Consider the following 26,444-nt stretch of genomic DNA (forward strand, 5'->3'; position numbering starts at 1 on the left):
TCTCTATCAATTAATTAACTCTCCAACCAATCTAGAAGTCTTTTGTTAGTTTTTGGGCGTAGGATAATAAAATATACAAATGATCTCTCATTTCTATCTCTCTCTCCAATTTTTCTAAAGAAATTATTTTATCTAAACTCTTGATCTTCAAGTGTGAAATCATTTTAAGATACTCTAATAATCTCTTAAGTGACGTAGAAGTACAATCTCAAGAAATGGACATGAAATCCAACTTATGAGAATTCCCCTTTATTTGAAGTTGGCATATCTAATAAACCTCATCTAATATAGAAAAAGAGTAAATCTTCTAAATGGTTGGTCTATTAAAAGGCCGAGAACAGCATCCAAGGCTATGCTACCACGTAGCCCACCCATTAGATGGGACCTACATCCCTCACCCCCTTCGAAACCTAATCCCTCCCTCACCCTCGTCTCCCTAACTCTCATAAAATCCCTCGCCCTTCAAGCGCCGAAACCCACATCCCTAGAGGATGACAAAACCCAATCCCTCCCTGATCCTCGTCTCCCTCTCATCAATCCCTCACCCCTCAAGCATCGAAACCCACATCCCTCACCTCGTTTCTTGGGTGCTCTTTGACGGAGGGTACATTAACTAAAAATGTTGGCCATTTCAGCAGATCTAGTGGTATTGACCGAAAGTCTATTCGTGGGTGCATTGTTAGTCCAGGACCTGTTGGTTCTGAATTTGGTTATTGTTGCTACGGTGCTCTGTTTTTGTGGGGCTAAAACAGGGCATTTGGCTTTTTGTGTGTTTGCAAGCAGGGTTGAACGTGGGGCAGCAGTTGTTATGGAAGGGAGTGAAGGTGGTGGCTTGAGGAGATGCAATGGCTTGCTGCTGATTTGAGTAATAGGGGTGGATTGAAGGGTGTAGGTGGTCGTGCGTGGTCGAGGGAAAAGAAATCGTGAAGACTGAACGACTTGGGAGGAACTGTTGTGCATGGTGAGATCCCTTGGAGGGCTCGTTGGTGGTTTCCTAAACAGTTGTTCAGGGCTTTGATGATGGTGGTTTGGGTTGGCATGGAGGGGAGGTTGCAATACAATACAACATGGTCTGCCCGAGGGGGTGCCGTCAAACTGCGTGGTGGCTATGGATGGTTGCGTCGGGCTGCCTGCCATCGGCCTGGCTGGTGTCAGCAGGCTGCCTGGTGTCGAAATGGCTGGGCGGTGACTGGATGAGTTTTCAAAAGGGGCACAACGGGTAGCAACAAAGAAAAGGGAAGGAAAATATGTTAGAGTGTTTTAGGTAATAATTTGATGTAGTAATCCTCATGGTTTTATTTTGTATACTTCTTAGATGTCAGTGTGTTATTGGCTGCGGCTCTAAGGCCTAAAATGGTCATGACCGCTCTAAAGCGAAACTCTATATAAAAACACATTACATAAGTTGAGAGACAAGTACTTCAGCCTTATTTGTTTTAGAAATAGCTTCAACTTTGACCTTGAATTAACAAACTGATGCCTTATCCTCCAATTTCTTATCCATTCTTGCTTTACATGATCTCCTAAACGGACGGCCAGCTAATGAAACAAGGTAACAAAGCAATGCCTGTTATCTTGAGTCATATCCATGAAGCTGTGGAATTCTTGAATAAAAAAGCATAGTACCTTTGCTCAAGATACCATTTTTTTTTTCAACTTCCCAGCAGCCTCATCACCCTAAGAAAAGTCAGCATCAACCACTTTAGAAACCTTTAGCTTTTAACACTTTTTCTTAGAATATTCAACGCAAAGAAAATTTATGGGCATATATGCTAGACAACATGTGTTTGATCAACACAAACGTTCCCCGGCCTCGAGTTAATAGCGCCCTAGACTTTCATCAACCCAATTTCCTCAACTTTCAGCACCAATGAGTAGCCTAGCATTGCGACATTTGATTTATTCATAGGAACTAGAAAACCTAGATATATAGATTCATTGGAGAATATGCATGCCTCCCTATGCCCAGTAGTAATCAGCATAATAGATCTTCTAGAGGTCTTCAAAAAGCCTGTACCCAACTCTGAATGGTTATTGGACAAGGGTGGGAGCCGCATAGCTACTTTAGTTGTCTCTAAAACAAATTAAATTAATGCCAATACAAAGTTTGGACCATGCATGTTATGGTCGTAATCTAATCTCCAACAATGCAATGGGCAATCTCATTTCCCTACTTTTGGATCTCAAGTTTTCATTTTACATCATGTCCAGAAGATAACAAGGGAGGACCACTCCTTAATTGGGAGCCCCAACCTAAGGACTAACATCACCTTTGATTTTGATTTTGAGTCTTTAGAATTGATCATTGTCTTCTACCAACCTAGAGAATTGGTTATGTATGTGTTTTTCTTATTTTGAAAAAAGATTATATATCTCAAGTTCTTATCGGATATAGATAGCAAATAAATGTTGTAAGGTCCACTTTATATATCCATATCTCGTATTTTGGGCCCTCGTGTTCAAATTAAAACTTATGCAGAACGTGACGTTCATTCTCTATCGAAAAGTCATTTATTCATTAATCATTCTAATTCATGTATATAGAATTAGTCATGCAATTTGTTAGGAAAAAATATATGAAAATAACCCATGTTCTTTGGTCAGAGTATGTAATGAAATAAAGTTGAATATAACTTGCTTGAAAGAGCTCCCGCATAAGTAAGGTAGAAAAGAAGAAAAAATCTATTCATCATCCATTTTATCATATCCTCGCATCATCCCATGATGTGAAATTAGATAATAGGTTCATAAATGAAATCTAATAAATAATCTCCAATCATTTAATACCACATCATAGGATAATGAGAGGATGATGAGAATTTGGATAATGAGTAGCATTACTCAGAAAAGAAAGGCTAGATGATCTTGCTCTTGCTCAATCAGCTCTGTTATATATAATGGGCAATCCCAAATTGCGTTTAGGACTATTCATCTAGGTCCCAGCCTAGGAACCTGGGTTTCAAACCCGGGCTGCAACTCGGATGAATACGAGGTTACAACCCGGAACCCGATTTTTTTTTCTTTTATTCTTTTTCATTTGCTTTCTTTTTATCTGCATCCTTTGCATGTCCATTGCTTGCTTGGGTCTCTCAAGGTATACAATGGGCCAAGTTGTCTGTATCAAGGCATAAATCATAATGTTGGGGGTGGGTAGTGACTATTTAAGCGCATGTATTTTAAAACTTGAAAATGGTGAAATCACATGTATGGCCTTTGGGGAATCCACTTTTAAACTGAGGAAAAAAAAAAAAAAGGTTCCGGGTTTAAAACCGGATACCCGGATCGGGTGTACCCGAGTTTTGCAACCTGGGTTCCAGTCCGAATTTGTTCTGGACCAGAACCTGAAACTGGAATACGATTTCTTGGATACCGGGCCAGGAAAAAATCCGGTCCGAATGAACAGTCCGAATTGCATTCAAGAGCGGCAATTTAATTGCATCTTCATGATGCCTTTATTATTGCATACATGCTAAAAATTTATTTTCTAATTTAAATCAAGCAAAACCAAAAAAAAAAAAAAGGCAAGGAAAGAAGAAAAGAAATCTAGATGTTTTCTTTATGAACGTATCACGGCCAGTGAGTTATTTTTTCTTAAACCCCAGTGTGTAGAACTTACCTTTCACTCAAATTATTTATGTAAATACTTTAGTAAATGTGCTCTATGTATATACTGGCTTGATAATAGAATTTTTCATCACAATTAACCTATGCAGCTTCTTCGATCTTGCTTAATTGTCTTATAACTAACATGTATTGATCTTAATTGTCTTATGACTAACAAGCATTCTTAATTATCCTATAACTAAGTTGTCACCCACTGCAAAGTATACTAGTCATGCAACCACGATAAATTATTAATTATCAATTTTATTTATAATTTGATTGCAAGTTTTTAAAATGTGACATTTGTCAATTATTAATTACAAAATACTTGACATAGAGGAAAGAAGAAAAAGTTATATAGAGTAAAAAATGCAAAGTGTTCTAAACTTTTAAAATCCCAAATTATCTAATATTTATTTATACAATCTATTATAATTCTTCTTTCATAGTCATAAATATGGCGCTGGATGTAACATCATTCACCTCCTAATTCATTATGGGCATGAATATTAATTACAAAGTGGGTGTCACATGATGAATTTAAGATAAATATGTTGTCTAAACAATCACTGAGGCATTAATGCATATCTTTCACATTTCCACTGACAGGTAGGCCAAGGTCACCATACAACATTTCCCAAAAGGAGGGGGAGGGACCATGTAATTACAATGTCCATTATCATATTGGATAAAGGAGATCATGGATTACTTTACAATCATATGCACAATTGGGTGACAAGCAAGCACACATGACATGATCGATCATGTTGATTATTGTTCCTTATTCCCATGAAACTTCAAAGTTTAATTTGTCCTTTCTTTCCCAACAATGCAATCATAGTTTTTGACTTAGCCTACATGAGTATCATGGCTTTGATTCCTTCCTCCCCATTGTGTGTAATGTATATGACACTCATGTCTTTAAAGGCCTCAAGTTGTGGTAGGTTATATATAGGTTCTCTTCCATTTGGTATGGGGATATTCTTTCACTTTCTCATTGCAAAGTTCAAAAGCACATTTCTAACTTTTGACTTAAGTTCCTTATGCATGACAAGTTGATAATATGATAAGAACATATATTTTGCCCTACCCTATTCTAATTATCCTGCTATCACGCAAACTTGTTAGACATACGTGAGATGTCTCGATCAAGCAAATTGACTCTCTAGACATGCTTGAGATGTCTTGATCAAACAAACTTGCTTGGGTTTGATTCTACAATGTCTCATAATAAAATTGTGCTAGTAATTGAAGTAGGAGCTTACTTCTCTTGTAATTGGTAACACCTTCTAGAAGTAAATTAAGAGAAGAAATATTCAATTTGAACACTTGTCACACAATGCAGTAGAGTGAACATTAGATAAACCTCTAGTTAAGATGTTAGCATGCAGGTTGATTGACAATAATTATAAATGGCCTGAGGGATCTCATTTACTACCTTACATACTCAATCCAAGGTAGACAAGGTTTCCAGCCACCCACATCAAGGAAGGGTCTATTGTGGAGTAGGTAAAGTCCTTTGTTGCCATTAGCGATAGATCATTAAGAGATGTCCTTCACCTATTGGTGTGGTATGGCCACCACATAAGCCCATTGGCTATGTAGCAAAGGTTAGCTCAAGGAAAATACGCCTCCCCCACCTCCCCCTCTCCCTAAACTTGGGTGGGAAAGTAGACATGATGAGGAATGAGTCTCTTTTTCTTATTTATTTATTTATTTATTGGTAATCTCCTATCTACTAACTACTACATCATGTTCGAAAGTAAACCACAAGAACTAAATAATATTTCTCATATTTTTATTTACTATCAAATTCTATCTAAAAGCTAGAGACAAGTGAATTTGCCTTAGAAAGAAAGGGAGAAAAAATTTAGACCATGTTTAGATAGTGAGATGAGATGAGATAGTTTTAGATGAAAGTTGAAAGTTGAATAAAATATTGTTAGAATATTATTTTTTAATATTATTATTGTACTGTGATTTGAAAATGTTGAATTATTTATTATATTTTGTATGAAAATTTGGAAAAGTTGTAATAAAGATATGAAACCGTTTTTATATTCAAACGGGGCCTTAAACTTGAAGGTTTTAGTATTGTAGCATTGTTTACCAAACTCCAACCCACCCTAACAAAAAACTAAAAGGAAGAGAATTAAACATCTATTTGCAATTGAGAGTGATTGTTGAGTTGTTATCTCTGCTAAAAGTGGGCCAAAGTTTGATAGAATGTCACAAGCTTTAGGCTATGTTTGGACACTTAGATGAGATGAGATAATCTTAAAAATTTACATAATTTTCTTTCTAAATATCACTCAAATACGAAGCACTTTTTAATTTCCTTGTTTTCAACTTTTTTTATCTAATAATTACCTAATCATTACAACTTTTTCAAATTTTCAAACAAAACACAAAAAAAAAAATACAACATTTTTAAATTTCAAAACAAAAATAATATTAAACAATTATATTCAAATAATATTTTAACTTTATAATATTTTAATTCAACTTTTTCTCTCTTATTTTTCAAAATTCAATAAAATATCTTAACTCAAATTATTTTAATACCATTCACAGAATTTTCATTTCCTTTCATCTCAAAATAGATTAGATAATTTTGAGTATTGTTCAGCCTACTCCCTCCTCGATGTGAAATCCGTGTAAAAAAATCTAACATTAGGAAAGAATGGCCAAGATTTAAAAGAAAAGTTTTTACAATGATGAAAATCTTAAAGTAAAGGGCCTTTATCTTTTCTTATATGTAGTTTTTTTAACATTTTCGTCCTTACTCCTCTTCTATTTTTGATGGAAGGTTTTATTTGATCTTTTGACTTTTTAACCGATTAATGAAGAATTTGAAGATGATAAATACTGATGAAAGAGATCTGTCATTGGGCCAACCATTTATTTGATGGGCTTAGCATAGTATTGGGTCGGCAAGCTCATCAAGTCGAACCGATCAATACCAAGTTGGGCCATGAAAGTAAGCCCATCCAACCTGCCTAGGTGACTTTACCTCATTCACAACTTGAAGCAGAATATTGTCGCCTACATCCTCTTGTTGTCATTACCTACAAGTCAATAAGGTCAATTTTACAACTAATGTTAACTTTTTTTTGTGTATGTATGTATGGGAAAAGGGCTATTGAACTTTTGGGGTTGGGATAAGGCTACTTAATTTTTAAGAAAAGTTAGGGTATTTTTAAGGCATGGTTTTGTTTCACAAACCATTTCATTTCATCTAATTATTATAACTTTTCAATTTTTTAAAAAAATATAATAAATAATTCAACTTTTTCAAATCTCAAAACAAAAATAATATTCTAATAATATTTTATTCAACTTTAAAATTTCATCTCATCTCATCTATATAAAAAGTACCAAATAAGACCTTAAACTTTTCCCTTTTTAAATGGGAGGTGAATGGGAAGGAAGTTTCCCACCTTCCTATGTTGGGCTAACTAGCCCATTTCCGTGAGAGCCTAGTTGGTGGGTACACAACCCACTCCTAAAGAGGGGTCGAGCAAGACTCGCTGGGTACATACACAGGAAGAGAAAAGAGAATCATCTCACCTGCACGAACAACTCCTCATGCAATTGGACAATGGATGCCACGCCGCACAAGTCAAAAGGGGCAGCAGGCAGTGTTCGGAGCCTACCACCAGCCTGTCCTTGAGGTAGCAGTGGTGGGCGCACCTTCCTCACTCCTGCCACAAAGGACAGACGTGGGAGTAAGATTAGGTCATGTACGATGCGACATGACAACAGCTGGCATGATAGGCGGACACCCTGCCATTAGTGTGGCGCTTGGTATATACATTGCACTGTAGTTAGGGAGTACTCGAGACCACCCTGCCAAGGTATATAAAGCCATTTACTAGCTCAGGTAAAAGATACTCATTTTCTCGAATATTTTCTATATGCGAACTTCTCACAAGAGACTTGATCATAACTTATGCATCGGAGGTATCCCTTACCAACCTGAGCCCTCACCCTGGTGGATTTTGTAGATTAACGATGAAATCGATGAGTTGTCTGGAATATGAAACACAACATCAACATTGAAGATAAATTAGAAAAAGAAATTACGTACTTGGGATGTTACCAATTTTATCATGAAAATCTGATACAATTATTTATTGTCCAAGTCAGTGAATATCAAATTGATACATGAAACAAGCTGTTAACGCCAAAAAATGGCGCAGCCCAGAAAGAAGAAAGATCCATTCCTAGATGCGCAGAGGTGAGCTGGGCCTTGATCGGTGAGGTGTGGAACCCCTGGCGATAATTTGGTGTGGTTGTACAGTGTTTGTGCGTATGTCCATGGCAATGAACAATATTTAAATGCATAAAAAATAAGGAGATTCCACTATAATATGCTTGTTTACAGTCTCTCATAGCCTCTCATTTCTCACTGTATAATTGGAGTTGTATATCTACTTGCTGGAGATAATATTATCTTTGTCTCTCTCTAGAGGTTGAAGAAGCAGCCGAAAAAGAAGCCCCTCAAGAAGCATGGCCAAAATTCCCTCTAAGCATTCAAAATAAAAGTATTTGAAACCGTAGGCATGTTGTCCCCTTTATCTCTTGTCCTCTTTTGTTTTATGTCATTTCTCTTTACTTTACATCAAATCACCAATTTTCCTTCCTGACACATTATGCCTTGCCTTCCCTTGTCCCTCCTCTTCTCTTTTCCCTCTCTCTTCATTTGTCTTCTAGTTATGACCCCTTAATGGGCTTGGCTTTGAGAACCATTTTGAGCCTGGTGTATTTTACACCTTGACACAAGCAATTGGAGCTATATTATGTCATTCTAACACCATTTTATCTTTTTGTACAAGAGTTATTATATTTTCAATACGATATATAGAACACATTACCCACATTATTTATGTGATAAGATTTGATTTTTAAATTTTAAATTTTAAATTTTAAATTTTTTCTTCCTAATCAAATTATGTTAGATAAACACTTTACTATGTACACACCGGCTCATAAATATAATTTTTCTTAGAACAATCATATAATTTCTAAGAAAAATATATTGTTAGTAAAATTTTAAATATTAAGATTTTATAAAGTAAAATTATTAATCTTCACACTGAATATTAAAATTCATAATACAATTAAATATGGTTTCATATGGAGAAATAATATATTCTTTTATCAAGAAAGAGTTCTTCTAGGGAGTATCCACTGTAGTGGTCCACACATTGCACACCCTACATAGTTACTATTTTTATTATTTTTTTTGTTATAATGCAAAATGTGCGTTTTACTAGTTTTATGGTTTTGTTTTCTTCCCCAATTCAAATTTGTCCCGTGCGAAAAAACTCCTCCCTCGCCCGCGTCACGTCCTTCCTCTGCCCACCGCCACCAGCGACGCTGTCTCTGTCCGGCGACACCGAGCGACATTCCTCCGTCTGCACAGCGCCTCTGCCCAGCTCTCCTCCCTCCCCATCGCTCGCCCATCTTCTTTTGTACCTCAATGTGAGAGGTAGAGAAATCGAGGAACATGACCGGTGAGAGTTTACCGTGAGGAGAAATGGTGAGCCTAGGGTGTACCGCCAGCGTCTTCTGGTTACACTGGTGATTCACGACTGCTCCGTCGTGGGTCTAGAGTGGGATCAACTGGTGGCAACGTGAGTATTTTTCTCTATTTTAATGGAGAAACATAGAACACTCCCTCTATAAATTTTCTGTGGCTGATACGGTGGAGGTCAGAAATTATAGTGATGGTGGTCGGTGCAAGTCTGTGGGAAGCGTCTCATTGCTAAGGCACGATGAAAAGTGGCAAGTGGCTGGCAACTTGCATCGCTGGCGACAGAGGTGCAGAGCGAAAAAAAAAATGCTCCATTTTCAGGTGCTTAAAACAGAGGGTCACTAGTAATGGTTTCTAGTGACTTGGGTACACGTCGAGGTGGCTTAGGTTGCTTCCCGAACGTGGAGGCAGTTGCTAGTATGAAAAACTGAGTGGTTGAGCAGTGGCTATGGCGTATGAGATGCGCAGATGGGCTTGGTAGGGAAATTTCGATTTTGCATGGTCTGGGCAATGACAATTACATGACGGCTTTGAGTGGAGGGAGGAACAAAAGAAAGTGGGAGTCGACGCGAGGGGGGGGAGAGGAAGAATAGAATTTCATCTATTGTGAACTGAGTCTAAGAGGAGGAAACAAAATGTTCTAATCGACACGTAAAGTGTGCGATGAGATGCATTCAAACAGTGGCTGATCATAAGATTTTTTTTGTCAAGAAATTAGCAAAAACTTTTAGAAGGAAAAATAATATACAAAAACACAGCGCAAACATAAAAAGTCGCTGTTTTGTTTGAAAATTTTTATTTTTTATTTTTATACTACACTATATATAATTTTTTTTATTTTTTTTCTTATTAAATGTGTGGTATATAAATAATAAATAAAAAAAATTAATTAATTTTAGAAGAAACTAAAAAAAAAAATATAGCATATGGTTTGTAACAACGATCACAGCAAAACTCGTTTTGTTTTTCCTGAGCTTTAACGCGCATTAATTAAGATCCTCTCTCTCGTCTGTCGATCTCGATTCCGTGAGCCGTCTCGTTCTCTTTCAACGATCCTCTCTTCTTCCCCGAGGTGTCTCCTCCACCATTTCCACAATTCTATCTCCCTGTAAGACCGAACAATTACGGTTTTTTATGTTTTTTGGGTTGGTTTCTCATCTCTCTTTCTCTCTCTCCCAAATCTCCATCTCAATCTCCAAATCAAACCCATGCCTTATCGTCTCCCAGATCTACGCCTAACCCACTTTCCCCGCACACTTCTTCTCATCTTTTAACCGACCCTTAATCTCTCCCTCTGCCTATATATCTCTTTTCAGGTTTAGGCGGAAGCTGAAGCCCACTGTTGATACAATGTCTCCGTCGGCCTCTGTTCGACCCGATTACTTACTCATCGACCACTTCGACGGATTACCCGACTCCCTCCTCCTCCTTGTCTTCAACAAGATCGGCGACGTCAAGGCTCTCGGCCGCTGCTGCGTCGTCTCCCGTCGGTTCCACTCCCTCGTCCGCCAGGTCGAAAACGTTGTCGTCCGTGTGGACTGCGTCATCTCCGATGACGATTCCACCACTTCCTCTCCTTCCTCCTCCGACAAATCCCGCAACCCCTTCTCCAATCTCTTCCGTTTTGTTTTCTTTGGCACCATCGTCAAACCCTTCCAGTTCTTGAACCAATTCCTGGGCGGCCCCAAGAGACCGTCTTCTTCCGGGGCGTCCTCTTCCTCGTCGTTGTTCCTCGCTGAGGATGGTGAGGTCGACCAGTGCGGCGTCACCCACCACTCCCCGACCCAGGTTCTCAAAAACTTTAACGAGGTTCGGTTCCTTCGCATCGAGCTCCCCAGCGGCGAATTGGGCATTGACGACGGCGTTTTGCTGAAGTGGAGGGCCGATTTCGGTTCTACTCTCGACAATTGCGTCATTCTCGGCGCGTCTTCGGTGGTCTACTCTTCGAAGAGCGCGTACGACAATGGTGGAGATGGATTCTGTACCAATAACAATGGAGGTGGAGGTGACGATAACGGAAGCATTCCGGAGTCATTTTATACGAATGGGGGCCTCAAGCTACGAGTGGTTTGGACTATCAGCTCCTTGATCGCGGCCTCGGCAAGGCATTACTTGCTCGAGCCGATCATTTCGGAGCACAAGACTCTTGATAATCTGGTGCTGACCGATGCGGATGGGCAGGGCGTATTGTGTATGAACAGGGATCAGCTCGAGGAGCTGAGAGTGAAGCCCTTGTCGGCTTCGTCGGCATCAAAGAGGACGCAAGTGCCTGCGCTTAATATGCGCCTTTGGTACGCGCCGCACTTGGAACTGCCAGGTGGGATGGTTTTGAAGGGGGCGACGCTGGTGGCGATTCGTCCCAGCGAGCAGTCGGCGGTGGCAATGTCGAGGAAGGAAGTTTCGGATGTGTCATGGGTTTCCACGGCTTTTGAGGAGCCGTACGGCACTGCGGCAAAGATACTGGTGAAGCGGCGGACTTACTGTCTTGAGATGAACTCCTTCTGATTGTGAGCAATGGGATCTGAGGTAAATGTTGCATATCGTTATTGTTAAAGTGAAGAGCATTGGATTTCTCTTTCCCTGAAATTTATCTGATGTATTGATTTGGTTTCGTGTGCTGTTAATTTTGGGCTTGAACTATTAGAGGGGGGAAGGTTTACGCATTACCCACTAGATGGCAATTCTCTAGGAAACAATAATTCTTTTGGCTTTGAGATTGATCCTGCTGTCAAAGTGATGCATCTTTTAACGTTTTGGGCACCTCAATATTATTGTGCCCAAAACATAGAAAAAAATGTTTTGGGCAGTTTCAATTTTGTTGAACTTCTAATTTGTTGTGGTTAGAGGGAGAACTAAATGATTCGAGTTAAGATGTATTCTTGATGGGGAATCAAAAAACAGAAATGATCGGCCTCTCCCCCACCCCCAACTGGCTCACTGCATATCACATCGACTGAGGCTCAGCTGTAGTACGAATGCATCAGTTTCCTGCATTGTTTTCTGTTTTGAATTTATGCTCGTTCTCTCCTGTAAATTATTCTAGTTGAAAGACGTAAATCAGAAATTACCGACGAAGTATTCTTATGTGTCTTGTACACCTCTCTCTTTGAACTTGGACTTTTCCAGGGAAAGCGCAATCACTCAAGAAGAGAAAATGGATTTGACATGTTTTTGGCAAAACAGGGAATTAGAATACAAATTTCCTTGTATCTGGATTTGGATGCCAGTCCAAATAAATCTTGCTTTGGACTGCCAAGGAAACACCAATCCCCGGTTAAAAATGCAAGCAATGCTAGTCTCTCTCTCCTTTCATGCTTAAACAGATGATGGAAATGCATCTTCTAGTTGTTTTAAACTAAAGGCATATGCTTGTAAAAAAGGGTGCACACGTGCAACTAGAATGATGTTGTATGATCTTTCAGTTTGTAGTCTTTTACTTTTCCTTTTATCGCATCTGTATGTGAATATTGCAGGTGCGAGAGTATGTCATGCTTGTCATATATACTTTTATACAGAAATGTACTTACTATCCTTCTGCTTTGTTCTAAGTTACTCGTAGCATGAACATCAGGCAGAGCTGGGGGAATAATCAGGTCGGTCGTGTAGTAGTGTGGGGGTAAAGGGGGATTTACCATGGCGTTTATTGTCATTAGAGGTTTCATGGGTCCTCCTTTTCTATTCCCTATTAACAAATATTCACAATTTAACGGCCCGACTTTTTTCTTGTATGACTGGTTATTGGTGTTTCTGGTTGTCTTCTCTGAAATTGCTTTGGATTATTGATTACGCCATTTTGAAATATTGAAGTTTTTTTTATTTTTATTTTTCATGCATAAGATTGTCTCTAGAGGCAGGTTTGGGGAGTTAGATGAGAATTTTGTATTTTGTTTTAGTGTTTAAAATATTATATTTTGGTATTATTATTATATTGAGATTTGAAAAAGTTGAATTGGGATTTGAAAAATTGAATTGTTTATTATATTTTGTATGAGGATTTAAAAAAAGTATAATGATGAGATGAGATGAGAATTTTGCTACGTAGAATTTAGATCAATATTAATTTTCTTTGATTGAGGTGACTTCAGAAAGAAAAGCATGCCAAACAGTGAGATTCATGGGCAAAAATTTGAATCGCTACGATTAGCATTGGAGTTTTGCACAGGGTAAGGTAACACCCACACTACTTTTGATGCTGCTGGTAATTGCTGGTGAGAGAGAGGCTATAGCCTATAGGTATAGAGTAGAAAACCCCATTTAGTGCGTGAAACACTGCAACTGATGGTTTTGATTCAGTGTAATAAATACTTAAATACTATGCAGTTGTTTTAAAATAATAAAATTAATTTATAAAAAATTAATTTTTTTTATATAAATTTTATATTTATATTTTTTTAAATGATTGTTCGGTACTCACCTATTCATAATTGTAAGTATATTTTTTTTTTTATTGTATAAAAGGCTTTGTTTAGATCTTAGAACGTATTGAGGTCAATTAATTTAATATTTAAATATTTAATTTTTAAATTATGAAATATCACTCAATTTAAAATCATTTTATATATAAATTTTATAATTTTTTTAACTTAACATTTCTTTACATATAAGATTTATAATTTTTTTTAATTTTATATAAATTTATTTTAACATTTAAATGTATTTTAAATAAATTTTATAAAATTTATTTTATTATTTCAATTTACCTCATCTCAATTAAATTCAATATTACGTGAAAGTGCTGGGGTTGGGCTGCTCTCGTCCCATCTTTTTGTTATGGGGTTCTTAGCTTGCCACGTTACAACTGACACTTCATTCAACAGCAAGCATTAATTATGAGAGATTGGTTTTCATAGAATTTATTCTCACTAAATGCTCACCTAACTTCTTTCACAAGATTTTATTTTCAATAATAATAATAATAATAATAATATGAAGTGACTTTTTTTATATTATTATTATTGAACCATAATTAATCCTGCATTCAATTAGGTTTGGCTAACTAGAATTATTCAAATTCATTCAAATACTCTTATTATTATTTTTTATTTTATTTTTATTTTTATCTGTTTTTATTTTTATTATTTATTTTTTACTATTATTTTATTTTTTTTATTATTATTCACAAATATTCTCAAACAATTTTACTATCTAAACTTAAAATTTTAAAAATTTTAAAAATTTTTCATCTTTTTATTATAATTTTTTTAAATTTATATAAAATAAAATAAATAATTTATTTTTTTTAATTTTAAAATAAAAATAATATTAAAAAATATATTTTAATAATTTTTTAATTTTAACTTCAACTCGGGAGAATCTTGATTGGTTTTTTTGTTTCGAAGGAGGAGAGGCTTAGGCTTTTGTAGGTAGCAACAACTAGACTGCATGCCCAAACCTTTATGTTGTCATGCTCTGCATTCACCACCTACAGGCTACAGGTCTACCTAGCTACCCTACTTCAGAAATTTTAACCTTCACTTCCATTTTTCCTCCTTTGCTCCCCAAGCAAATGCTTAAAAATCCTCGGCTCAATTTGGGTTTTCAATGGTCAAGGCCGGGCTAGCTAGCTAGCTTCACAAATGTTCCCATGCATGCACATGATTCAACGAGTCAACTTTTTTTTATTCTCCTTTTTTACTTTTTCTTCGTTGGCACTAACTACTTGGTAGTCAAAATTTCCATTTAATAATACTTTTCTTGTTGTTAATTGTCTATAATTAATTTGTTTATGTTATAATTTCGATTCTAACTAAAAGGAAATTGTTATTAATATTAATAATTGAGGATGTCCTAACCATATTATTGATGATTCTGTTAATTATAAATCCTACTACCTGTTAGATCATCATGAGCAGACAAATGGATCCAATTAAGGGGATCGAGAGGAATCTGGTGAGAAATTAATATATACACACTCAAGCTACGTACGGATGTATTACATACCATCTTCATCAACTCATTAATTCTGATATATGTGATAAGAAGAATAGCTGAGTAATGTTATACATCATATTTTCATATTATTTTAATCATACTAAATAGTATGTGGCACATTAATTACTATTAGATAATAAAAAAATATGTAATAAATAATTATTTAATAATAATAAATGTGTCATATCTTATTTAGTAGGATGAAAATAATATGGTAGTAAGGTATATAAAATTTTCTTTTTACAGATCAAGTAAATATTCAAAAGAATAACTTCAATTGAATTGTAATTATGTCATATTATTTAATTAAAAACACACAATATTGCGAGCTAGCTAGCTAGGCCCGACTAAATGATCATAAATCTATCCAGGCAAGCCGAATGACTTGAAATCAGACGTAAAAATAAATAAAAAAACAATTTCCAAAGCGTAAAACGTAATTGCATTAATGGGGGTGGGGGGGTACTTATTAAGCTATGCAGCTAAGGCGTACGTGCATTTGCTCACCCACGTACGTACGTCTTGCCTGCTGGCCCCTGGCCTGCGCGCGCTTTAGATGATGATGATGATGATCTCCTTAATTCATAATTTCCCTGCATTAATATGAGCGTTTGCCACCGTATGATATCAGCAGTGTTCATCATCCAAATTATATAAGAAGACTTTTTGTCATTGAAATTAATACTGCACCAAAAATCATTTATAAGTATATATATATTTCACTGAGGAGAAAAGGGATCGATCGCAGTTGGAAGCTGCTTCCCAACATGCAAACAATTTTTGTACCAATCAAAATATGACATATACAGTCAGATAAATATATATATATATATATATATATTATCTCATTGAAGAATGATAAGCTTCGTGAAGAAAAGGTATATATGTACCAAGTCATGATATTAATGTATTGAAGTATTGTTGATCATCACATTGTCTAGCAGGCCAGTTCTGATCTTCGTATCATTTTATATTTGGATTATCAGATTAAATAATAAAAACAATCAGATTCTCAAAGGAATAGATCTTCAATCAGGACATGAGTGATGGCAATATTTCAACAGCATTCTTTATATATACTAGATGGCAATTAAGAAATACTAGTCGAAAGGAAGATTAATCAAAATTCAATGAGTAGAGACAAGTGCAGATCAGGTCAAAGCATGACCCTCATATATATATATAGCACCAACGGTCACAATCATGAGAACTATGAAAGCATCGGCCAGAAGTCATAAATTATATATGTACTTGATTTTCTAATAGAAAGTGTAAAGTGTGGCATTGTATGTCCTTTACACGAAGAATCAGCACGAATTCTAGGAATAAAGAAAACCGAAAGATCTACAATGGGTGATCTAGTGGCAGCCAGTATAGGATTCATGTCTTTTCCAAAAGGAAGATCGAAAAGGAATGAATTCTAGCACTAAAAGGCATATAAGGTAACAGAAAAAAATAAATAAAAAATGAGAAGAAGGGGACAATATAAGACCATATCAGCATAGGATATGCCAATGAAACAAAAGGCCAAAGACAGTTCTAAGTGATTCACGACTTCTAACCATATACATTATAGATTTATAAGTAAAATATAATAAATAGTCTCCAATTATCTAATGCCACGTCATGAGATGATGAAATGATGATAAAAATTAGGATGATGAATAACATTATTATATATATATATATATATATATATATATATATAGAAAGTTCAAGAAATCTCCGGTGTGAACAATTACTGTCGAAAAAAGCCAATCAACTCACTATATATAATGTAACTGTTCCGGCCTTTATCAGGGAGTGTGCTTTAAGACAATTACTTTGAGACTCCAATCTAAGCATATATATAGATCAAAACCTCAAGGACCACTGGTATGAATATGTGAAATGCCCCTTAGTGAGAGGTGCTCATGTGCTTATTGAGCTTTCTTCAATTGGTATTCCTTCTGCAGGTTACACCTTCATGATGTGAAAAACCTTCAAAACATTTTAAACTACTCTTTAATTATCAGTATAATGGATGCATTCATCATATTTAGTCAACAAGTTGTTTTAGTACATGTGTAGGCTTTTTAGCTGATCATAGTTAATATTCTAATTTAAACATGGATTAGAGAGGGTGGGAGGCGGTGGGTTTGAAGGACAAGCCATGGACGTTAGTCCTTAAAAATTCTCTGATACCATGTTAAAACTGGAAATTACTCTGGTTCTCTCTATTCATTTCTTGACCTTTTTACAGGAATGCTATGTACATTTATAGCTAAAGGAAATGCTTTACAAAGAATATTCTAAACTTAGGTTTGTTACAAAAGGAAATGAGGTACACTGCTGCATGCTGCAGATGGTTATTACGTGCTTCTGGTATATTTCTTTGGTTGTACAGCAGATGGTTTGTTACGTGATCCTGCTATAGTCATTTGGCTGTGAGGCTTGTGAGCTGGATTTTATTGTTGAGACAATATTATCCTTGACAAAGTTCATGTCCAAATTTTAAAGTCTTAAGTGAGAGAAAGATAAAAGTATGAAATAAATCCTACAATATTTATAGTTGTTACAGACACTTAATTAGAAGATGATCTGAACCTGCTAACAACTTGGTGCCTAGCAAAAAGCATGTGAATGTTGCAGGTAAGGTGGGAAATAGCTTATGAAAAAGATACTAGAAGTATATGTTATTTTAAGGACTTGTTTGGACACTCAAAATTTTGTAAATAGTAGTGAAATAGTTTGAGTTGAGATGTTTTATTAGAGTTTGGGAAATGAGAAAAAAAAAAAGTTGAATAAAAATAATATTATAAAGCTTAAAAATTCTTTGAATATTATTTTTGTTTTGAAATTTGAAAAAAGTTGTATTGATTTTTGCGTTTTGTTTTGAAATTTGTAAAAATTGTAATGATTAGGTAATGATTAGATGAAAAAATTGAAGATTTGAAATTGAAAAGTGTTTTACATTTGAGTGATGTTTGGGAAGTATTTGTAGTAGTACTTTTGAGAATTTCTTATTTCATCTCATTATCCAAAGATGCCCTTAAACTTTGAGACTGGTTTAAACTTTGAACCAAGGAAAGCTGTTATTTAAAAACAATCAAATTCATACTATATAAAAGCAAACTACAAACGTCCTTGTATGCAAATTAATTTATGCCAATAACTGTAGTTGAGCTTTCTGGAGAATAGATCAATGGGAGATTTGGTAATTAGATTGGTCTTTGGCACAGAAAACATCAAAACACTGCATGCTATGGGTGAGATGTGGAGTACTGGTAGTGATCATATCATGATGTTATGTGTTTTTCTGGTAGTGATCGTATATAAACTAATTAGTAGAACTCTTTCTTAAAACACTCTATATAAGCGCGCAGTCTAGCTACTTAGAAAAACTAATTCACTATATATTTGAAAATTAACTTACAAGAAGTCTAATTACAAAATCTTTACAATTACCATTCCCTTGAACATGATGAACTCTCTAGACAAATTAATCCACCTGAAATTCATCATCAATTGAGAGTCCCATGAAAGTTTATAGGAAAATATGTGGACAAGCACTTTTGACCACCACATAAATGTTGAAACTTGACTTGAAAATCTTCACAAAATATGAAGTTGAGAACTTTGAATTGTCTTTCCAAAGCAATGGCCAAGATTTCTTTAATTAATTCCGATTCCAAAATTAAAAGTTATGACTTTTTTACTTTAACTAGGTATATTATATGGACGACATGGAACAGATCAATGTTAATTAGGAGTTTTTCATTTGAGTTGAGGATTAGTACTTCTACTAGTACTGCTGCATGCAATTTCTTTTGTGATCTGCCTCTTTAATTCGATTATATATATATAATGTTCTTTGTACGTATTAATTAGTTATTTATCCCTTTTTTTTTTCTCTTGAACGATTGTTTTATTACCTAAAACACTGATGCAACTAAACTGCTATATATCTCATTATTCATTAATCAGTAACCTTTTAGTCTTCAAAAGTTTGAACCCATCAATTATCAAGTACTAATCAGCTTAGACCTACAACGTGTGCGAATGTTTAAATTTAGAATTATTCTATTCTCAAATTAGTGTGTAGAACACACCACCCACATCACTTAACTGGTGAAATTTGATTTGTAAGATTCAAATTTTAAAATTTCTCTTCCAAACCAATTATGACATGTAAGCACTTTTCTAGGTGTGCTATGATCTGCACTGGCTTAGAAATTGATTTTTTTTTTCAATTTATTAAAGCAAAAATACTATATGTTAGTGATGAGAAATCACAAACTTTGATTTAGAGCAAGAAAAGCAAAAAGGTATTCATATAGTGGATCAATGTAAAATAGAATAAATTGAAAATACAAAAAGTATGTGATAGAAAAACTAAAAGATCACTACTAATTTTAAATAAATAAATAATAATTTAATTAAATATATTAATTAATTTTATATAAGAAATAAACTTTAAATATAATGAGTGATTTAGTTTGGTAGATTGTTTTCTACTTTATACAATTTTGATTAATGATATACAGTGGACTAGTTGGTAATTACAGGAGCAAACCTTCTTGCTTTGATAATTTGCAGTATATATAATATATTTTTAAATAAAACTAATGCTTCAATTCATGGACATGTTATTTTTTTATAAATTTAACTTGATGGTAATACTATATAATAATTACACCAATATATAGTAGGTGAATGATCATCATGTGGCTTTTACAAACCCTAATTATTATTTAACAAATAGTATTTGGCATATACATATATGATATATATATATATATAGTATATTGATGAAGTGGCTTATATATATATAAGAGCAAAGCTCCAAGCTTTCAAAATTATATGGGATATAAATTGTATCTATTAATGGTTCATGAAAATGGAGCTAGCTCCCAATATATAATATAATTCCAAATTCAAGCTGTAAACATAAAATTCAAAAGAAAAATGAGAAAACGGACGTTAAAGAAAGATGAAGCTATAATAAAAGAGAACTTCATGGCAACTTATATTAATAGAATTCAAGATTTCCCTCTTCCTTTACTAATTAGAATATTATAACTTCCCCTAAGATAATGATCAATATTATTATGCGCGCTCGATCGTCAACCTTAAGACAAAATAACCTACAGAAGTATTTTAATCAAGTAATTAAGTTTCTTATGAGTGTGTGTGTCATCATGTATATGTATATATGTTAAATGTTGTCAGTTATTAGAAGTGCGATGACTCAGTCTCACCCTTGTGCAAGGTCGGACTAAATGCCCCCACCGTGGGTGGTGAGGAAAGGGAAGATCTCGATCCCCCTTATGTACAAAGGTGGACAGTGAAGATATCATGTGGGGAGGAGGGAAGAGAAGATTTCTCTCTGCCATTTGCACGATGGTGCGTGTGCACACAACAATGAGGGTATATCCCTTCCGTCCTGCACAGTACATATATAGAGAATATGTCCCTCTAGCTAGCGCAGAGATGGAATCTCCTCCATGCATGAGAATGGATCATAGAGATCCCTTCTCTACACCTAGTGTTAGCTAGAGTCGAGAGTTAGATCTCCCAACCACACCTTCTTCCCTGCTTAGTGAAGTGACAATTGGGACATGTACTTGTAAGGCAGTACTGCATGGAGATATCTTTGCTCTCCCTTGTGGAAGTTTTTTATACTTTTTTGGGTTGAGAATTCTTTTCTAAGGTGTTTTCATGTTGTGTTGGCAACTATGAAATGTTCTTCATGTTGCCAAACCAAGCCCTGGGTGCATTAATAACAATTTTTTTGAGAAAAAAAAAATATTTTCATTGTTAATTTTAATTTCATTTGTTTAAAAGTCATTGAGGACTTTATTAAAAGAGCTTTGCTACACAACCTCCACCACACTCCACACTCCACACTTTTTTAAATTTTTTAAATTTTTAATATTTTTTTTAAATTTTTTTTTGAGTTTATTCTTTTTAAATTATTTCAAATTTTTTATTCATTATTCATATAATAAATATTTAATAAAAGAAAAAAATAATAAAAATTAAAAATAATGTGGAGTGTGAAGGTTGTGTGAATAGTAGGAGGTTGAGTAGATTTTTTGTTATTAAAAACCCGCAAAGGTATGTACACTAGTGTCATCAGTACACAAGAAGTTCTATACAAGCAGCTGGCAGACGCGCGCTTATTTAGAAATAGAAAAAGATAAATTTTACTCTCAAATTAGTACGTTGAGTACTATGTATCAACATTTATATCTAAAGTAAAATAATTAATATATTAAGTACGCAAAACAGGAGCCGATATTATATATGAATCTAATTTCCTCTTTCACTTACTGTCTAACCTAGCTCGCTGATGAAATACAGACAAAAAAAATAAATAAATATGTGTTTTAATTATTACTTCTTTTATTTCTTTCATTCTTCAAATTTCTCCAAACGTCTCATTCATCTCCATCTGTTATGATCTCCTGTACAAATTAAGGTACTTTTTGGGGGCTTATGACATTTAGAGTAACGAAAAATTATTCTATTGTTCATGAAAATTTTTATACATTATATTACCATTCTATTTTCATCCCATTAAATAAGATGTGATATATTTATCATTATTAAATAATTATTTATTATATACTTCTTTATCATCTAATAGTGATGAATGTGTCATATATTACTTAGTATGATCAAAATAGAATAAGAGTGTGGCGTATAGTATTACTCATTATTCATTATCTCACACCCTATATTCTATAAAAAAAATTCTCACATCCTATAGAAAATACTCCTATAACCTATAAAAAAGTTATAAATATAGAGTATAAAAGAGAATAATAACCGATCTTACATAGCATATATATAGTCTAATTCATTATTATTTATAAACAGTTTATTACTATTTATATAAGAGTAATGTTATATACAGTCGTAGAATGTGTAAACGTCGTGCAGTCGTTTTGAGAAAGAGGAATTCACTATTAAAAAATTAATTTCTTTTCATGTAAGTTACATATTTATTCATTTTTTTCAAAACTATTATATGATACTTAATAATCAAGATTATAAATATTATTTCTCATTCATATAAATAGTTTACTACTATTTCTAAATAATTTTACTATTGATGCAACAGTGATTTTCCTTACTGGCTACGTGCATGGCCTTTTCGAACAGAACAGCCGTAGCCTCTCGTACGCCTATTGTCTGAATCACCAGACAAAAAACGACTTAACACCTCAAACCCTAAGCAACGCTTTCCAGAACCCGACAGTGCGCCGAGCTACTGCCATGTGGAACAGCTTAAGTTAATTTTTGGGGGCAGAAAAGAAAGTTGGGATTCTAAAGCTAGCTACCGCATGGGCTAATTCGTATCATTTTTATTAAAAAAAGTATACCTTGCTCCAGTACTACTCCATTCAGTGCCTAACACATGGCCTCGCCAATACACAAGCTAACACCTGTCGTGGAGTTGCAGATGCTAGAGATAAGGAAACCAGGAAGAGATCAAACATGGAGACAACCACCTGATCTTTATTCACACCAATTCATGCAGGAATTAAATAAACATGAGGTGACGCCCAAAAAAATGTGCTCTGCGGTTCAGTTCTTTATGATTACCGAGAAAGCAAAACAGTTCATGGTATTGCACACAACACGTAGATCCAAAAAGGAGAGAAAAAAAATCATACAAGCACAGGTATAGAGAAGCAATGTAACTAAGATGGAGGCAAAAACTAATAGAAAAAAAAAAAAAAAAAAGTAAGGATCGAAATTTCTGTAGCTTACCAGGAAGAAGATGGGCGAAGATGATAAGTTCATCTAACAGGAACTCAGTTCTTTCCTTTTCCCTTCTGCTCTGAATGCCGGCTAGCGTCGCCATAGCTGAGCTGCAAGCGACCGTCAAATATTCCAGGTGAGAACTGGTGGTGATGGTGATTCTCCATGGCTAAAGACGCTGAAGGTGCCGAAGCCATGAAGAAGGGTACGTTTGGTCCGTCTATAGGAGAAAACCTCTGGAGGTGAGGCAAAAGAGACGGTGAATTGGACTGAAGGGTCCCCCTATTATTGTAACCAGCAAGCTGGCCGGATGAAATGGTGAAATTGAGGTTGTAGTCAACCGGCCCACCGCCTGGCTGTGATGTCGCCGAAGCCACCGGGATGAGAGGGTCAGGAACGAATGAGAAATGTTGCAGCTCTGAATGATTATCCCCTGATAAATTGAACGCTGGAACCGACATCGTCATTGGAAGGGAATTTCCCAGATGGATTTGACCTGAAAACCCCGAAGAGTGATGGGCTCGGGAAGAAGGCCCCAGAAGCCCCGAGTCGAAGTAGTCCATTGGTGTCGAACCAGTCCACTGCCTCGCCGCCGCCTTATGAAACAAATTAGCCTCACAGCCGGGGTTTTGATGCGCTGAGCGAGTGGGACTATTTGCATTGTTGTTAACACTGCTGATTCCACCGGTGAGAAGCTCCGTAAACGAAGCATTGTGGGAAATCTGGTTCACGTTTTGAGCAATGCGGGAGTCAATTTCCTTCTCTTTCTCTTTAGCTGCTCTTTCCCTTGCCCGCTCACGAGCCTTGACCCTGATTTCGGACCGCGAGAGCGACAAACCGGAGCCCTTGCTCGTCTCCGAGGTGCTGCTACAAGCGGACTTGGACAAAGAAAGGTGCTGGCTTTGGTTTTGGAAATTTGGGTCACCATCTAACTCAACCGCAGCTGAATCAAACCCTTGTTCCGTACCCCCATTCGCCCGCTTCTCATCGCTCAGTTGCTTCGGGGTATCGGGAAAAGTATTTAGTGATGGAAGCTCAGCAATAGAATCGGCCGCCGCCTTGATCAGCCACTCCACAGCTTTGCTCGGCTGATCGACACCCAACCGATCTTGAAGATCATAGAACTGAATCGCCGTGGTTACCGATAGTCTAACCCTTCGGTCCCTCAAACCCTTGGACGTCCAGACCTTGCTGTGGCGATCCTTGCCACCCGAGGCCCGAGGAACCCTAATGATGCGGGAATGGTTCCAGCCGCGAAGCCGGTTGACATTCCCACCGGCATCGCTTCCTGGGCCAACCCTGTTGAGTTCTCCATCTTCCTCGTCATCTGGGTAGTGGTCAGGAACCCCTTTCGAGCCTATTTTGCCAGAATCATTTCTGCCATTTCCAATCCTTGGGAACTTACAAGCTGTTGCCTGCTGAATATCCTCCACCTCCATACCACTTTCATGCCTTTCTCAAACAGAAACTCGTACAATTGAACACACCTACTGAGTTTTTTATTTTTTATTTTCTCTCTTATCCTTCTGCTACTTCTAGAGAGAGAAATATAAATAGAGAGATGGAGAGAGAAAATCGATATTTTTTATCCTTAGATGGAGAAAGAGGTGTGATGAGAGTGCAGGTGGGGTTGCAGTGTCCTATGCATATTGATGACGATAATTCATTGAGTACTTTGGCTGTTTAGCGATAAAAAGGCAATTTTTTACGCTACCGATATATCACCGTCCAAGTCAGTGAAGGCTAGCAGTAGCTCTTGCTTAAGCTTTTTGCAGTCGCAGACCACACCAGAGACCGCCTTTCAAAAGCAAAGCCTGAATCGGCCTCAGAGCCTCAGCCTCCTCACAGCCCCCTGCAAACCCCAAAAGCAAAAATTACCCACCAAAACAAAAGCGAGTTAAGAAAACTAAAAGGGTCAGATGCTTAATAGCTAATACGTATACACGCTGTACGCTACTTTAGCATCTCATCAGTCCTTACAGAGCTCAGAGAGAGTGAGAGAGAGATCAGAGATCTGACTTTGGTTTTGCTTCGTCCACGCACAGATACGAGGCTTCAGAGTCTTATGCCTCCTCTCTCATTAAAGACTTGAAAAGCTTAGTGGACGCTTTTAAATAGACGAGAAACTTTAGCAAAGGTACTAACCCTATATATTATTACCATGATCTGAGCCTCTGTGCTTCAGATTCAAGCGAAAGCAGCGGCAGAAAATAGCATGCCACTCACCGATCTGAGCCTAACCCTCTTTTCGATCTCCCGTCCCTATTTAAAGCTTTCGCTGGCCGCCCTAAAAATGCCAGACATTCTACCAAGCTTAACCATTTCACTAATAATTAATTCAAACCCATTAATAAAAACACTGTCCGTATAATACCAACAAAAGACAGGGAAGAGAGAGAGAGAGAGAGAGAGAATCAATTTTGCATACTTTGAAGATTGGTCGGAGTCTGACATGTGTTAAGCTCTCAGTTCCTCGGCTTTGTATTTGTTATAGTTATTGAGAAACTTCGTTTGATTTTAGACAATTTGGATAAGCACCCAGAGCTCACAGCAGATCTGTGGTTCTAAAGCTCCTTGTCACAACCTGCAATTTCAGCTCATTCGAAAATACATCCATCAACTTCTTAATTAGATAATCTCTTTCTTACTAACCCACACCCCAAAGAAACCAAACCTATAAGTTTTTTAACAATATTCTTCAAAACTCTCCGATATCTTTCTCTTCGATTTCCGAAACCGTGAGTAAAAGATCCAAAAAAGCTAAAAAAAAAAAAAATAGAAATTAGAAGGTAAGAGAGATCAAAGAGGAAGACCTTTCTTGGAAGTTCTGTGTTCCCGGAACTCGCATCAAGAGGGCGGACTTGGTGCACTTCGAGTTTCCAATTATTATTTCTTTGTTTCAGTTCCTTCCCGTCACTTTTAGTTCACTCGTCGTTTTATCCAGTACAGCTAATGAAAAAAATATACAAAATTCAGTTCGACAGAGGAAAATTAAGGAGCTAAAATTTGGAAAGAGAAAGGCACTTACAAGTACGGGACTGGTCGAAGAGGACAGACATATATATATATATATATAAATAGAGTGAGAGAGAGAGAGAGGAATAGGGTTGGTTCGTTTGTTTGGTCGGTGAGAAAGAGAAAGTGAAAGGAAAATCCGGGGATGTGGGGGAATGTAAGGGAATTGCAGAGAGAGAAAGGTTCAAAAGAGCCCTAAAGGAGAGAAGTAACAAAGGGTTCTTCTTCCCCGTTCGAGCAAAATCACCGGGCTTATCGGGAAATGACACACACAGCGCCGTTCCCTCAGTTGTTTTAAAATCTCCTTTCCATTTTGCCCCTCCTTCTCCGCCTTTCTGCTATTTTGCCATTATCTTTTATCTATTTTTCTTTACATATATAAGTTTCTATTTAATTTGGCTGTAGAAATATAAAATAAATAATTACCCATTTTCTGGACAAATTGTGATTCAATATATATATATATATATATATGATATAAGAAAAGTTGTCTTGAATTGGAATTATAAATTAAATGATCAAACAATTTAATTAAAATTATTAGTGATGAATCAGATAAATGATATTTATAATCGTTGCGCACTGCTTTTAAAAAAAATGAATA

The 26,444-nt window shown here is 36.0% G+C and overlaps 2 protein-coding genes across 8 annotated transcripts; one reads left to right on the forward strand and one right to left on the reverse strand.

Annotated features, from left to right (window-relative positions):
- The first annotated feature begins 10,097 nt into the window (after positions 1–10,097).
- Positions 10,098–12,690, forward strand: LOC108990256 (F-box protein At5g46170-like). The gene is made up of 2 exons (XM_018964157.2): positions 10,098–11,668; positions 12,269–12,690. Exon 1 carries the CDS (start codon positions 10,493–10,495, stop codon positions 11,645–11,647), a length of 1,155 nt encoding a protein of 384 aa, XP_018819702.1. The 5' UTR covers positions 10,098–10,492; the 3' UTR covers positions 11,648–11,668; positions 12,269–12,690.
- Positions 12,691–15,325: 2,635 nt separating this feature from the next.
- On the reverse strand, positions 15,326–26,098 carry LOC108990257 (transcription factor TCP2-like). 7 transcript variants are annotated; one of them, XM_018964159.2, is made up of 6 exons: positions 25,854–26,098; positions 25,639–25,774; positions 25,254–25,409; positions 24,986–25,112; positions 22,835–24,677; positions 15,326–15,666 (listed from the first exon to the last, which is right to left on the reverse strand). In XM_018964159.2, the coding sequence occupies exon 5, from the start codon at positions 24,262–24,264 to the stop codon at positions 22,879–22,881; it is 1,386 nt and encodes a 461-aa protein (XP_018819704.1). In that variant the 5' UTR covers positions 24,265–24,677; positions 24,986–25,112; positions 25,254–25,409; positions 25,639–25,774; positions 25,854–26,098; the 3' UTR covers positions 15,326–15,666; positions 22,835–22,878. The 7 variants fall into 7 exon arrangements, with proteins under 7 accessions (XP_018819704.1, XP_018819703.1, XP_018819705.1 ...); XM_018964158.2 differs by having other exon boundaries at positions 24,971–25,112; XM_035689584.1 differs by lacking the exon at positions 15,326–15,666 and adding an exon at positions 16,825–17,053 and having other exon boundaries at positions 24,971–25,112.
- Positions 26,099–26,444: the final 346 nt, after the last annotated feature.

The sequence above is a fragment of the Juglans regia genome, chromosome 4 (assembly GCF_001411555.2).
Source record: "Juglans regia cultivar Chandler chromosome 4, Walnut 2.0, whole genome shotgun sequence".
NCBI classification, from domain to species: Eukaryota; Viridiplantae; Streptophyta; class Magnoliopsida; order Fagales; family Juglandaceae; genus Juglans; species Juglans regia.